General features: G+C 39.1%; 1 protein-coding gene across 1 annotated transcript; it reads left to right on the forward strand.

Annotated features, from left to right (window-relative positions):
- The first annotated feature begins 302 nt into the window (after positions 1-302).
- On the forward strand, positions 303-11,982 carry dalrd3 (DALR anticodon binding domain containing 3). Its single transcript, XM_042492103.1, has 13 exons — positions 303-851; positions 2,914-3,221; positions 3,675-3,985; positions 4,545-4,603; positions 4,720-4,821; positions 4,904-4,968; positions 5,357-5,415; positions 5,562-5,644; positions 5,786-5,912; positions 6,406-6,464; positions 6,646-6,762; positions 6,851-6,919; positions 8,068-11,982. The coding sequence occupies exons 1-13, from the start codon at positions 618-620 to the stop codon at positions 8,185-8,187; spliced, it is 1,713 nt and encodes a 570-aa protein (XP_042348037.1). The 5' UTR covers positions 303-617; the 3' UTR covers positions 8,188-11,982.
- The last annotated feature ends 1,490 nt before the right edge of the window (positions 11,983-13,472 follow it).

The following is a 13,472-nucleotide window of genomic DNA, read 5'->3' on the forward strand; positions in this document are numbered from 1 at the left end:
AAACCTGCAACTTAGTTGGAAAGGCATGCTTTTTTTTAAGTCACCAAAATCACACAATTTATCATGGTCAGAAACTGTGAAATACGGTTATTGATGTTGGAGGGAGGGTTATGCATTTCCCCCCCAGTCACTTGGGAAGGGTCAAGAAAAAATATTTGGAAATCCAGGGAGGACTATAATATAAACAAAACTGTCAGTCACACCTCAGCCAGCCTCCTTCTCTGATAAATCAAGCACAGCCCCTTAGAGACACGTCTATGTCCTCATACTTTTGGCTTTACAGTGCAGTTAAGACTGCAGTTACTCTGTCATAAACTTGATGTCGCTATTAGGCACAGTCTACTGGTCCAACACGGAAATTCACCTCGGAAGAAACACGGATTGCACTTCTCTAGTTCCGCAGAGAAAAAAAACAGCCAATGCAGTCCTCCTCTACAGCCAATATCTGACATCGATCAGTGATCAACCGCACGGCTGGAAACTGGCATGTATTTCGGCAGTGTTGAAGCTTAGCTTTAGCACCGATCAGTGAGACAGTGTTTGACCGGAGGATATGAGCAGGGTGTGGGTGTGTTGATAGCCTGGTAGCAAGCTCACCTGTTTGTGTTGTGGTGGTCATGGAGAACATCGAGGAGTCCTCGCCCCTCCGGATCACCCCGACCGTCCGGGCGCTGAGCTCCGCACTGCGGGGGAAGCGCGAACATGTCCCCGAGTCCAGCCGGGAGAACGGCGACAGGATCTTCCCGGAGCCGGAGAAGCTTTGGTTCAAGGAGAGCAGCGCTAAAAACCTGCGTAACAGGGACTTCTTATCGCCGACAACGATGCTTAACACGCTGTATGCGGATGGACAGGTTGGTTTGAATGATACCTGTTGGGGTTACCAGTATTTTAGCGGGTTTGTTACTTCCTTAACAGCGTTTTATGTCATATAGTTTTCTGTTAACGTTAGCTAACACCGACACGCCGTTTATCAAGCAGGATTCACCGCTGCACTGTCTCGTGAAGCGGCAGCAACAGCGCTGATTAAACACAGCTGGTTAACACGTGAAACTTCTTTAACATTTTATTCCTCCACTGAACAATATAGTTCTCCGACAGGTGTTGGCTGTGGCGCGAGTGATTTTGTTTAGCGCAACAAAATTTAAAAGGCAGATGTTTTCAACGTTTTCGGACGTGACTCGACCAATAGGAACTGGGGACCGGAACTATCTGCTTTATAACGCTCAGCTGAGTCTCACTGCCTGCCTGAAAAACAAGCTGCACGCTGAATGAAACCCACAATCAAAAATACAAATAAATTATACCGATAGCTAACCGCCTCCGGATTGATCAGTGGCTGCTGACTTTGCCCCATTACGATCGACCAGACATTAACAGCCTGCGGCAGTAATTATTAACCCATGAGGTGCAGATGGGTCAGACAGACACGCGCAGCTGCAAGCCAGAGATGAAGCTAGCTGTGCTGCAACTGAAACAAGGCCTCGTGCACAACTTGTTCATATTAGTCTATCGTTGAAATATGACGTTATTAAGATGGATTTTTACAAATGTATCTTTGAACCCACATCTCTGGCACGTTGTAGCTACCAATAGGTGTGTTCATGCATCAGAGGATGCTCATACTTTTGCATCCTAAGCATGTATTATGATTGCACAGATGCACTGATGTGGTTTTTTTAAGCAGATACCAACATCTGATGTTTTCCCACCAATATGCAGTTTTGTAAGATAAGCGGCATGAATGCATGTGCAAAGGCTTTCAGGCATGTTTACCAAGAACTACATAAAAAAAGGCTGCACTTTAATTATGATATTGCAAATATTTTTTTGCAGATATTGCAATTTGTGATTTTAATAGAAATGGTAATTTTGCATTTTATTTAAATGGAAAAAATGTATAAAAATGATAACATGTACATTTTTGCTAGGGTGTGTACCAAACAATGTTCCCTTCCTGAAATCTGATTTGTGCACATTCCTGCTTAAAAAAACAGCTTAAGATGGTTAAGATTGACCAGCTTGTTTGACCAATGTATTTTTTAGCATAATCTTTGATGGTTTAGCTTGTCATATAGAATAAAGTTTTAGTAGCACGCACATCTAAAAGTTGTTAAATATAAGGTGCTGTACAGAACAAAAATAGATGCAAAAACACAAATAAAGTTGGTCATAACAGCTTGTGGTGATCACTCTAGTTGGTGCATCAGTTGAAGTTCCTGTAAAACTGAAACCAAACAAATGTCCTTTAGTATGGAGACATAACAGTGTCACGAGAGGGAAGTATGAAAAGCAAAGGGTATATATTAGTTAAGTCTGCTGTCATGGGATATGCATTAAGATGAATCTGTGCATTGACAGGCACCCAACTAAACTATCAAAGACCAGCAACAACTGGGTCAGGAACATCTAAGACCATCTTTGACCAGCTAAAAGCAACCAAAGCCATCTACCAACATAGACTGGTTTTTATCTGTTTTTTCAACAGGAAAAATGTCTTTTGCATGTCTCTCCGTCCTGAAAGAGGGCTTTATAAATAAAATAAAATTAAATTGAATAGCGTAGGGCATCTCAGTGACATCACAATGCTAAATTTATAATGATGGTTATGACACATTTTAAATTGATAAAAAATTGCAGCTCCTGGCTATATTGTGATTTGGATAATATTTCAATTAATTGTGTAGCCACATAAAAAAAAAAAAAAAAAACTTTAAAAAAATCACAAAACAAACATGGTGTTTACTGTATTTCTAATTCAGAAGTATTGAATGACATACTAGTAGAAAATGATCTCAAAATGCCAATCTCACAGTGTTACCTTTTTAAAGGAGATTTTGAGACTTAGAGTACTCACATATTCTCTTGTTCATGCAAGCATGTATGAATCTGTATTTGCCCTCTTCATCTGCCCAGGTCCCTCCAGCAGTGATGTCCAGAGTGCTGTCCCTCCGCGGCAGTGGGGTTCTCCCTGTGGCTGGTGGGGAGGTCATGGGTGAGGGGTTGAGGGTGAGGGTGGATCGAGCCGCAGCCTTCAGGGCTGTCCTGGCAGATGGAGCCACAGAGTACTTGAAGCCTTCAAGACAGAGGCAAGGCTGTGTGGTGCTAAACTGCCCTGCGCTGCACCCCAAACCCAACACACCCACTCCTGATACACTGACTCTGGGCCAGCTGAGGACTGTTCTGTTGGCTGACCACATGGGGGCGCTGTTGAGGAGACAAGGGTGAGTGTGATGGTTATGTCTAAATTTTGCACATCCAGGTTACCATCATCCTTAATAACAAATTTCCCTGTGGTTTCTTTTACTTTATCACAACGAATAAGGATCAGTTGCCTAAACTTGTTATTGTTTAAGCCATTTATCAAGAAAAATATGAAACATTGGCTGGTTTTTGCTTGTAAAATGCGTGGATTTGCTGCTTTTGCTTTCTTATGTTATTCTAAATTGAATATCTGTAGGTCTCTGTTGCTTGGACAAAATAAACTGCTTGTAGATATCAGCTTTAAAGGGCATTTTTACATATTTCCTGGTATATTAAAGACAAAATGACAGTTTATTTAAAAAAGACATTGAAAAAAGTCATTGGTGGATTAATTGATAATAAAATAATTGTTAATTGTAGCAGCATATTTGAATTGCTCCCATGATCAGTACCAATCTCCTTACCTGTCTCAGATTTGCAGTGTCCTATTGCCCCACGCTCCCTGAAGACAGCGACATTGTCACCTTTCTCCGAGCTCTGGGCATAGACTGGCCGACAGCCCCAGCCAACTGGACCAATGAGGAGCGGGAGGAGAAGATCCAGGAGGCGCTGGAGAACTCCCCGTACAAAGAGAGGGAAACAGAGAGAGGCAGGAGGACCAGTGGAGGAGGAGGGAGGAAGGTGGAGGAGGGGGAGAACGAGGGAGCGCTCAGGATCAACCTGAAACGAGCGTTCCAGGAGGAAGGGCTGCTGGGATACGACCCCAGCCTTGGTACCTGCACAGGTGAGACTATAAGCAGATTTGAAAACTCAAAAGCAACATGTCTTTACAGAGAAAAAATACTGGTTAGTCAAAGAAAGAAAAAAAACAGCGACAACAAAACTACTACTACAGGCCGGTGAGATAACCGAGACCTGCCAGGCAACTGGCCAAGACTTTTTTTAAGAGGTCACAGGCCAAGAGCACAAAACTTCCTTCCTGTTCCTGGTTCGTGCTACACTTCTGATATATGCAGTAACCGCCCTATGAGCGCAGTGCAAAGCAGAGGCAATACAAACATACACTGACGTGCACAGCTGGATCGGCTTAACAGAACAAAGAACAGAGAAGCTCAGATTATGACAAACACAGAGGTTGCATGACTTCATTCTCTGGGCAAGGCACCATTACTTTATCATATCTTTATATAGCAAATAGTATATTTCTGCTGTATTAATGTCCTGAATGTCACACAAAGAAACTTTTGCATGTGTTTACACCTTAAAGAGAAATCATTAGCGGAATAACAGATGGTTGTTACTGTATATTTACTGGTCAGTTATTGTTGTGGTATCTGTTTCAGTACACAGAGACAGTGTTTCCCATCTGGCACAACTGGACCTAGCCACTGCTGACTGCACAGTAAGACAGACAGACAGACACACACACACACACACACACACAGATGGTTTCCTTTTTTCTCACAAAAAATTACAAACAGAGCACCAATTCATTTGTCCTTGCTGCCTCTTTCATAGGTAGCCATGGCAACAGCTTTACATGTGACTTCCTGTCAAGATGAGTTCCGCCAACAGCAGATAGCAGTGCTGTGGAGAGCCAGTGGAGCAACACACACACAGGTACCCACACACACAAACACACACACCATCATGTATTGCATTGTGTTCCTATTTTTACCTGCTCTGCTCTCTGTGTCTGCAGAGACATCTGGTATGTGGGCCTGTGAAGACTCCTGGTTCTCACCTCACTGCTGCACAATATCTGCAGTAAGACACATCACTTTCTTGGTTATTAATGTCTCTTGTGTTTTCTCTTGTCCTGTCTTGTCTTTGCTTTGCCTTTTTGTCTTAAGTTTCTCTATACTCCCTCTGTCTGCACTTGTCTTCCCATTCTAGTTTCCCATTCCCTTCTCTTCTCCGCCTCCATATGCCCTGCCCAGCTCTCCACTAGACAGATGTTTATTATCACAAAAGACACTCTCACTCGAATCTTGTCTGCTCTGTAGAATTGCAATTCTAATTAAACTAAATTAAAAGAACACTTGTGGGCGTTTATGGGACTTTTCTTCCTCACTGTGTTATCACCATATATTTTTAGCCCAGCTGTCTGTGTAAATGAGGCTCCTATAGTTTCTTTCTTCCTCCTCTCATCCAGGCTAAGAAGAGGTCAGATGAAGGAGGCCTCAGAGATGAAGTATGGAGATCAAGTCGAAGGTGTGTGTATTGTTGGGCATGCTTATTTTTTAACTCTATGCTCCTTATGTATACAATTGATCTGACTGATACTAATTACCAGTAACTATAGATAAAGCGAGTCAGCTGGAGTGAAATACTGTCTCATCTTCCTCATCCCCTTGTAGGTCAGACGTGGGATGACATCATCAGGGTCATGACCTCTGCCACAGTCAGATTTGAGCTGCTGTCAACAGTCCACACCAGTCCTGTGAGTCATCGGTACAGCTGTGTGTTTGCTCTTGAATGTGTCATGCAGGGGGTGGTGATGGACTTGACAAACCTGTGGCAGAAATTGATGACTCTTTGATGTAATTAGTCGAGTCAGAATGATTAACGGGTCTCTGTTTAGGTGACACTGGATGTCCAGAGGGAAGGGGGCGTGTCCACCAAAGGGCCAAGAGGAGGAGTGTTTGTCATGTATAACTGTGCCAGGCTGCACACTCTGTTCGACAGCTACGAGAGAGGAGTGGAGAAGGGTGAGAGCTGTGTTCTGCAAGAGAGTCATGTTTCATTTCTCTGATCAACAACATTACAAACAACAAATAACTCCCACCGCTGTGGCCTGGCAGTATTTCCTTAACCTCAAGATGGAAGACAAAGGCAAACCTAATAAAAAAAAAAAGAAAATCTATAATTCAGTTTAAAAGAAGCTGTGACAGCAAATGCCAGAGTCATAAAAGTTCAGCAGGAGAGTGATGATATGCACTGATGAGTATAGCTGGATTTAATTGCTCTCACTTAGAAGTGTCCCAATAAGCACATTTTAAAAATCAATACAGATAACTTGTCTTGTATAATCACCGGTAACAAAAGACATAAAGCAAGATACATTTCAGGTTAGTACAGTGTACAGTGCAGGAAAGAGAGTATTTTATTTATTTTAAGAATACAACAGATTTATATAACTGGATGTTTTATGAATCATATTGTATTGTTCATGTATTTTTTTTTCTGACTGTTTGTCTGCAGGTCTGTATCCAGAAATCCCTGAAGGTTCCCAGCTAGACTTCTCAGCTTTGAAAGAAGAGGTACAATGTTTTTATCAAATGTTCCTTTTCACTTCTTTTCTTTCTTTACATTTACTTTGTTTTTATTTTCCCTTCCTTCCATTAAAATAGATGTTAGACTATAAACGGTGTACTTGAGAAGTCCTTACTTCACCATTTTTGTGTTTATCTTATTCTGCTGTCTCTGTGTTTTGACTGGCAGGGCGAGTGGCTCCTCCTGTTCAATTACCTCATTCCGTTCTCCGAGCTGCTGGACCAATCAGGACAAGCGTTAGACTGTGAAGGGGGAGGAGCCAGAGTCAGTATTAAGACTGAACAGGTCAGAGGATTGAGATTAATTTATCAAAGATGTCAAACTTGGCTGTTAAGATGTTTAACTAACTCATGTACATGTCTGCGTTCCTCAGATCTGTAAATTCCTTGTGTCTCTCAGTAAAGATTTCAGCTCATACTACAACAGAGTCCATGTGCTGGGGGTGAGGATGTTTTTACTGTATATATTCATATTCATGTAGATCTTGTGTCTGTGGAGTATATGTATAAATGTATTTGTTCATTCACTGAAAATTAATTATGAGCACATGAGAGGTTATCTTTGACAGTGAGTGTTTGTTTTTATGGATGAATGTGTGTATATATAGGCTCATTTATGTGTGTGTTCCCTTCCTGAGATTAGTGTGTTATAGTTCATTACACCATCTGGTGACTTTTTATCACTGACATAATGTGACATCTGTGTGGGGCTGTACCAAATATTTCAAAGCGTCATTCATATTGTTGACATTCAGTCTAAATCAACATTCAAATACTACGCAGCTTTTTGCTTTGTGCCTTTGCATATCTATTCATTCTGTTTTAGCCCTGAATTTCTGCACAACTACAGATAAATATTAAGCAACAGTAATATTGTTAGTATTATACTTTTGTGAAATTAAATTCCAGTGGTGGCCGTGTAGAGGTAATGCACGGGCCAACACACAATCCACAGTTGGGGCAGGTTTGGGTAATCTTACTAGAATAAATCACGGGTTTGGGCAATGGGTCACAAAGCAGCATACTGAGTAAGTTTTAAACAACTTACAGAAACCTTGTGTGCGATAGTCCACCTTCCACCTACTCTCCCCCTTTCTGTTTTTATGTACATTGCTCTTGAGGTGGTTTTTGCCTCTGTCCAAAAAGAATAGATGCACTAAATGGGAAATGGTAATGTTTTTGCTGTAGCAGCCATCTTATAGTTGATTTATTAAAAAAATAAATAAATAAAAGAGAGAAGACTAATTTAATCTGATGAATCACCTTTTTTTCCAAATTGAGGATATTGTTTGAGAATTTTTTTAGGGTGATGACATCATAAAATGTAACAACAGACCATTGAAGCTTTATTCAAAAACCTCAATAGAAGGTTCAAATAAAACCTTTTTTTTTTAAATTGGTACAGCCCTTCGACTGTTGCACAAAAACAAAGGTTGACCAGTTCAGTACAAGATTAGCATATTTAATATTTTTATTTGTTGTTCTTTCTTAATCTCTAAATCTCCCTTTGTGCCAACATCAACTTTTTTTTTTTCTTTTTCTGTTTCTCCTCCCCACACTTCCTCTTTCTTTTGTCTTTCTCTCTTCCCAGGAGCCGCTGCCTCATCTCTTCAACCAGATGTTTTGTCGTCTGCATCTGTTGAGAGCATTGAGAGAACTCTACCACAGCGCTCTGGACACCCTGAACCTTCCCCCCATCAGGCAACTATAGCCTCGACACAATTTACTTATCCTGTGATCACTGTTGGCCCTACCTCCCTAACCATCTCACATTATCACCTATGTAGTTTAATTGTAGCTCCACTCACAGACTTCATTTAGTGATGATAATGTGTTAAGACGCTCAGTTACCTTTCCCTGTTTTTGGCAAGGCACATCTGTGGCTTTTACAGTTAATAATGAGATACTCCGTAAGTAGCCAATTGTCAGTGATTACTGTAGCCGGACATTATGTAACTGAAAAAATATTCAAAGGATGTCATTACCCATCAGTCATGTACTACGTACATGTCCGTAAACTTTGAAGTCTGCACACCGAGTTAAACTTGATCTGGGCAGATTAATTTTCCTGAGAAGTTAAAGCAGTTTTTCGAGAAATAGTTTGACTTTTTCGAAGTCCTCTAATTTGTCTTTTACTGAGAGTTAAAAACGAAGATTGATACCACTTTGATGTCTGTACAGTAAATTTGAAGCTAGCTTAGCATAAAGACTGGAAGCAGGGGGAAACAGCTGGCTTGACTCTGTCCAAAGGTAACAATCAGCAATTCATATGTTATGTCTTTTAATTTGGTCAAAGTGTAAAAACATGATGTGTTGGACTATTTTGTGACTAGGGTTAAAAAGTTATTGGTCCCAGTTGAGAAGAGTCTGACACATGATCCCTTAAAAACGCTGAATTTTTTCTTTTACATTTCAGTTGTTTTACACAGGAAACAAAACAACTGAAGTACAACATCATGTTGTCAGGGTGCTTGTGAATTTGGGCTGCTCATATTTACTGTACATATGTGAAAGTGGTAAGAAACGAGCTAATATTGCCCAAAATGTCAGAGTATTTCTTTCAGTGTGGATTTGTAACTAAATCTAAATTTACCCTTTCATAAAAAAAAAAACACTCTAAAAAATCCAAATCTACAGTGACTACATTTACATGCACTCTAATATTCCACTGCTGTTCTGAATATGATAATATTATGAATTTAATGAGGGTCATGTAAACAGCATATTCCGTTCAGAGATTCCAAATTAGGCTTTATTTCGAATTGAGCATTTTCGGAATAAGACGTGGGATATGTAGGTATTAATCATGTTTTAATAGCATTATTTGGGCATGTAGACAGTGCATTTGGAATATGTGTCTCAATCAGAGTTTCTTCCTCAGTTGTGCAACACATGGCCTCTTGACTGTTTACGGTCAGCTCTGTGCGTTGTCATGGATATGTTGTACACAAACTAACTGACCAACAGTTTGCAAGGCTTTGGCAGAGATGCATGCCCAAAACTAAAGCCCGCATTTTTGGTCTTAAGAAGAAACACACCTACTATTGAGCATTATGAAAGACTTGAATAACAACAGTTTTTTGTATATGTGCAAATATCGCAACGCCAACCTTTTCAAAAGGGTGGTTGAAATAATGAAAGAGGAAGGCTGTATGTGCACAGTCAAACACGTCTGCCTCTGGTGTACCATTTCTAGAAAATCCTATTTAGATGCAAAGAGGCAAAAAAAACTGTGGCTCCAGCCGATCCACTTTTCTGTGTTTTGACATGATAAACGACAAGTTAGTATTCACACCTGCATGTAAGCGGGAACAGTTGTGGAACATTGTTTTTAATAAGTCATGTAAACAGCTTTGTAGGAATATTGTCTCTTTCGGAGAACGGGGAAAAAACAGACTATTTGTGCATGTAAATATACTCACTGTCTCAGTTAGCAAAGATGGGGTTTTTTTTCTGTTGAAGTCCTACTTTGTAATTTCCATGTCTGCTCTACTCATGCGACCATAGGTGACATTTATATGCCCTTTTAACAAAAACTTTTCCCCCATTTGGTGCCAAAATTCCATCAGTTGTCGAGACACATATTTAAATTGTATTAAGACCCCCCAGATATTGTCAGATATTACATTAATAATCTCCTCTTTGAAACATACAAGTGTCTTGGTCACTGCCTGAAAAAAAAAAAAAAATTTAAAAAAAAAGTTTTTTAGCTGTCAGAGCTCCTATTTCATGTATGTTAGCCACCTTGTATTTATCAATGCCACACGTATATTTATTGTTAGTTAAAAAATAAATCTGTACAGAATATATATTCTGCATACAAGTCTTAATTGCTGTTTATATGATTATTCAGAGCCCTTCGATCACAGTTACCCTGCTTGACAAATCACAGATGTTCAGTATCAAACCACATGTACCAGATATAACCGGTGTTCATAAGTTATTGACAAAAACAGCGTTTAGGGCATCGTGCCATAACATTAGGGGATGCATGAAGTGGCATGAAAATAATATATATGAAGAGTTTTATGCCAAAAATGTTATTTATAAATTTTGGTAATGATCTTAAATTGATCCTTGAAATGTGAATTGTGTTGCCATTTCAGTTACCTACTGTCTCTTAAAATGTGCCATAGCTTGTTTTAACTTAATGCTCCACATTATTTTGTAAGTTGATGTTGTTTTTTTAAAGTGAATATCTCATGTTGAAACAATAACAGTTAGTGTGCACAAGTATCAAATATCTTACTCACTTCTCACTGCATGAAATGTCGTTTGACCCTCTGCAAATGTTGCTTGTCCCTGGATTTTTGTAATCGACTTTTTTTTTAAAATTTTACTTTCTATAGAATAGGGAATGGGATGTTAACAATATGCAGATTTATTTACAGTGACTGTCTTGTTAACCACAGCTGCAATTACCACAGTATTAAAGTAGGTGATTTTTCATACCTTACACTGTTTATTGTCTCATCGTATCTGTAAACAGATGTACTGTATATCACAGATACAGTATGTTTATGTTAGCCATTGATGTGTTTCTCTTGCTGCCATGTTTTTATCCCTCAGGCCTTAACATCTCTGACCTTCTTCTCTTATCTCTTATACTTTTCTTCCTCCTCTTTGCCACCGTAACTCCCACCTCCTCGCTGTGAGCCCTTATATCTCTTTATCCTGCACTGTATTATATGCTCACATTCAGAGCTTAAGCTTGCCTGTACTAATTTTAGCACCTCTGGTTTTCAAGTTCTTTCCATGTTTTTCATGGGCATCATGAAAATTGTGATTTAAAAACTTTTCAGAAACCAAACAGCTACAAGATGACCCCAAATGCTTGGAGAAAACTGGAGAAAAATAATTCTTTCAGAAAAAGAAATCATTACTCATCAAACACGACCTTGTTTTCAATAGTAAAAAATAGACATGAATACCTCACCCACAAAACTATCGTTTATATATCAAGTACTCAAATCCTGGTTCATTGAATTTGTTAAGAAAAAATGTTTTTCTCACATACCCCCATGGTGAGCAAAGAATCCTAAAACAAGTTGATTTCTTGAAGTGTTTTTAATAATAAGGTTTAAGAGAAAATGCACGTGTTTGGGAAGCACTGGGCATACAACTGGATAAATGAGGATCATATGAGGATCATAAGGATTTTTGTCATTTTTGGATGACTTATCCAGCTTGTCAAAAACAAAGTTTTCCTTCCAAATTCAATTTATCACAGAGTGAGTAACTGATATACAAATGGTCATTGGGGAATGATTTATTCCTTTAAATTCTGAAATGAAACAAAGTAAATTCAGTGTAACAACACTGACAGCTCAACCTCACGTCACATCCTCTCTGAGCCTGAAAAATGTCTACATATGCCTCTGACTCTTAAGTATACTTGTCTATCTGGATGCATATAATACTGTCAAACTCGCTCCTACACACATCTGTGCACCTACAGTTTCTGTGTCTTTCTTGTCTGCAGAATTAAAATAACCATGACAGACTCTCCGGCTGTGTGTGTGTGTCTCTGAGAGATGTACATACTGATATCGTCATTCTATACATAAATCCCCTTATGCTCCACTACAGAAAACCACCCTTAGGCCACATAGATCCAACAATAACCCACACACTGCATGGATATACAATATATGCTTTTAACAATGATCCATCACTGTAGATAGTTACAACCCTTTTAATGTGATGTACCATTTCTCTTTGCCCATTTTCTGTTTCCATCCCTCCCTATTGCCTGGAGTCCTAACTTGCTAGCTTCCTCTCCTTTCTGCTGATAATCTCTTTCCTCGTCTAAACCTCATTAATAAAAGGAAGTCACCGATCAATAGCTGATAACACGCAAACATTCGCCTTCTTGAAAATCAGAGTTTAGCTCCAACATCAGTGGGCTACATGACATTTTCTGCTCAGATTTACTGCAGGCTAAAATTATTTATATAAATAAATCTTGTGGAGTGTGGTGATTTTATCTGCTCTTATGACATGGTTATGCTGCAGTGTACTCCAGGATAAAGTCAGAAACTGTTATGATTTTTTTTTTTTTAGAAATGAGGACCTCTGATGACTTTTTAATGCACATGTATACTGGACAGTTGAAACTCCCTGCTGCTTTTTTCTTCATCTCTTCCTGTATCTCTGTTGTCAAATGCACAGACCTGTGTACTGTTATTATACATATTGTAATGTAACTCTGCTTTCCTGTATAAAACAGTTGGTTCTGCTGCATTCAAATTGGAAATCCCTAAAGATTGTAGATGCAAATTACATACAGATGCAAATTTGTGATTATGAGTTTATGAAACATTCTATATATGGTATTTATGAAGCCGTCCATACTCTGACTGCTTTTTCCTCTCGTATTTGTTCTCTCTTATGTAAGTCTTCCTACCCATTACATTTGCATTTTTGTTCCTTTTTTTGTAGTTTCTCTATGATTTTCTGGCTGTCTTCCTAATTTCGCAATATTTTTTCCCACCAAGCTTGATCCATCGTATTTCTCTCTTTGCATTCAGTCAATGAGAGAGAAACAAAGAAACATTCCCTCATTGCTCCCAGCTAATGCTCTGTGCCCATTATATGGAAGACAAGTTGCACATATTCACACATATCAGGGTTGGACCAATGAACCTCTGTTTTTTAAGGTCACTGCTGCTATTCAATATGCATCTTTTTGACATCACTAAACATATTCTATTCATATAAATACATATAAAATTTACTCTCTTGCCACTTTTTAAGTCCCTCAGAAAAATCACAACTCTAAAATGATATAAAATGATAAGTTGTAGCAGCTACGTAAAAGAATACTTGCAAAATGAAGATCTATACATCAATGTTAAGTTAAATTTGTCAAGAAAACTTGGGCGAACATTCTTCATGAATTGAAGCAATCAGGGAACATGTTTAACAACAGCAAATCTGCATATATCGTCCATTTATAAAACTCTCATACAATTTGTGTAGTATAATCCATGTTTC

The sequence above is a fragment of the Plectropomus leopardus genome, chromosome 8 (assembly GCF_008729295.1).
Source record: "Plectropomus leopardus isolate mb chromosome 8, YSFRI_Pleo_2.0, whole genome shotgun sequence".
In the NCBI taxonomy this organism is placed as follows: domain Eukaryota; kingdom Metazoa; phylum Chordata; class Actinopteri; order Perciformes; family Serranidae; genus Plectropomus; species Plectropomus leopardus.

Coding starts and splice junctions, on each gene's coding strand:
- dalrd3 (XM_042492103.1), top strand. CDS start 618: ATGGAGAACATCGAGGAGTCCTCGCCCCTCCGGATCACCCCGACCGTC. Junction 3,222..3,674: donor GCGCTGTTGAGGAGACAAGG/GTGAGTGTGATG, acceptor TACCTGTCTCAG/ATTTGCAGTGTCCTATTGCC. Junction 4,969..5,356: donor ACTGCTGCACAATATCTGCA/GTAAGACACATC, acceptor CCTCTCATCCAG/GCTAAGAAGAGGTCAGATGA.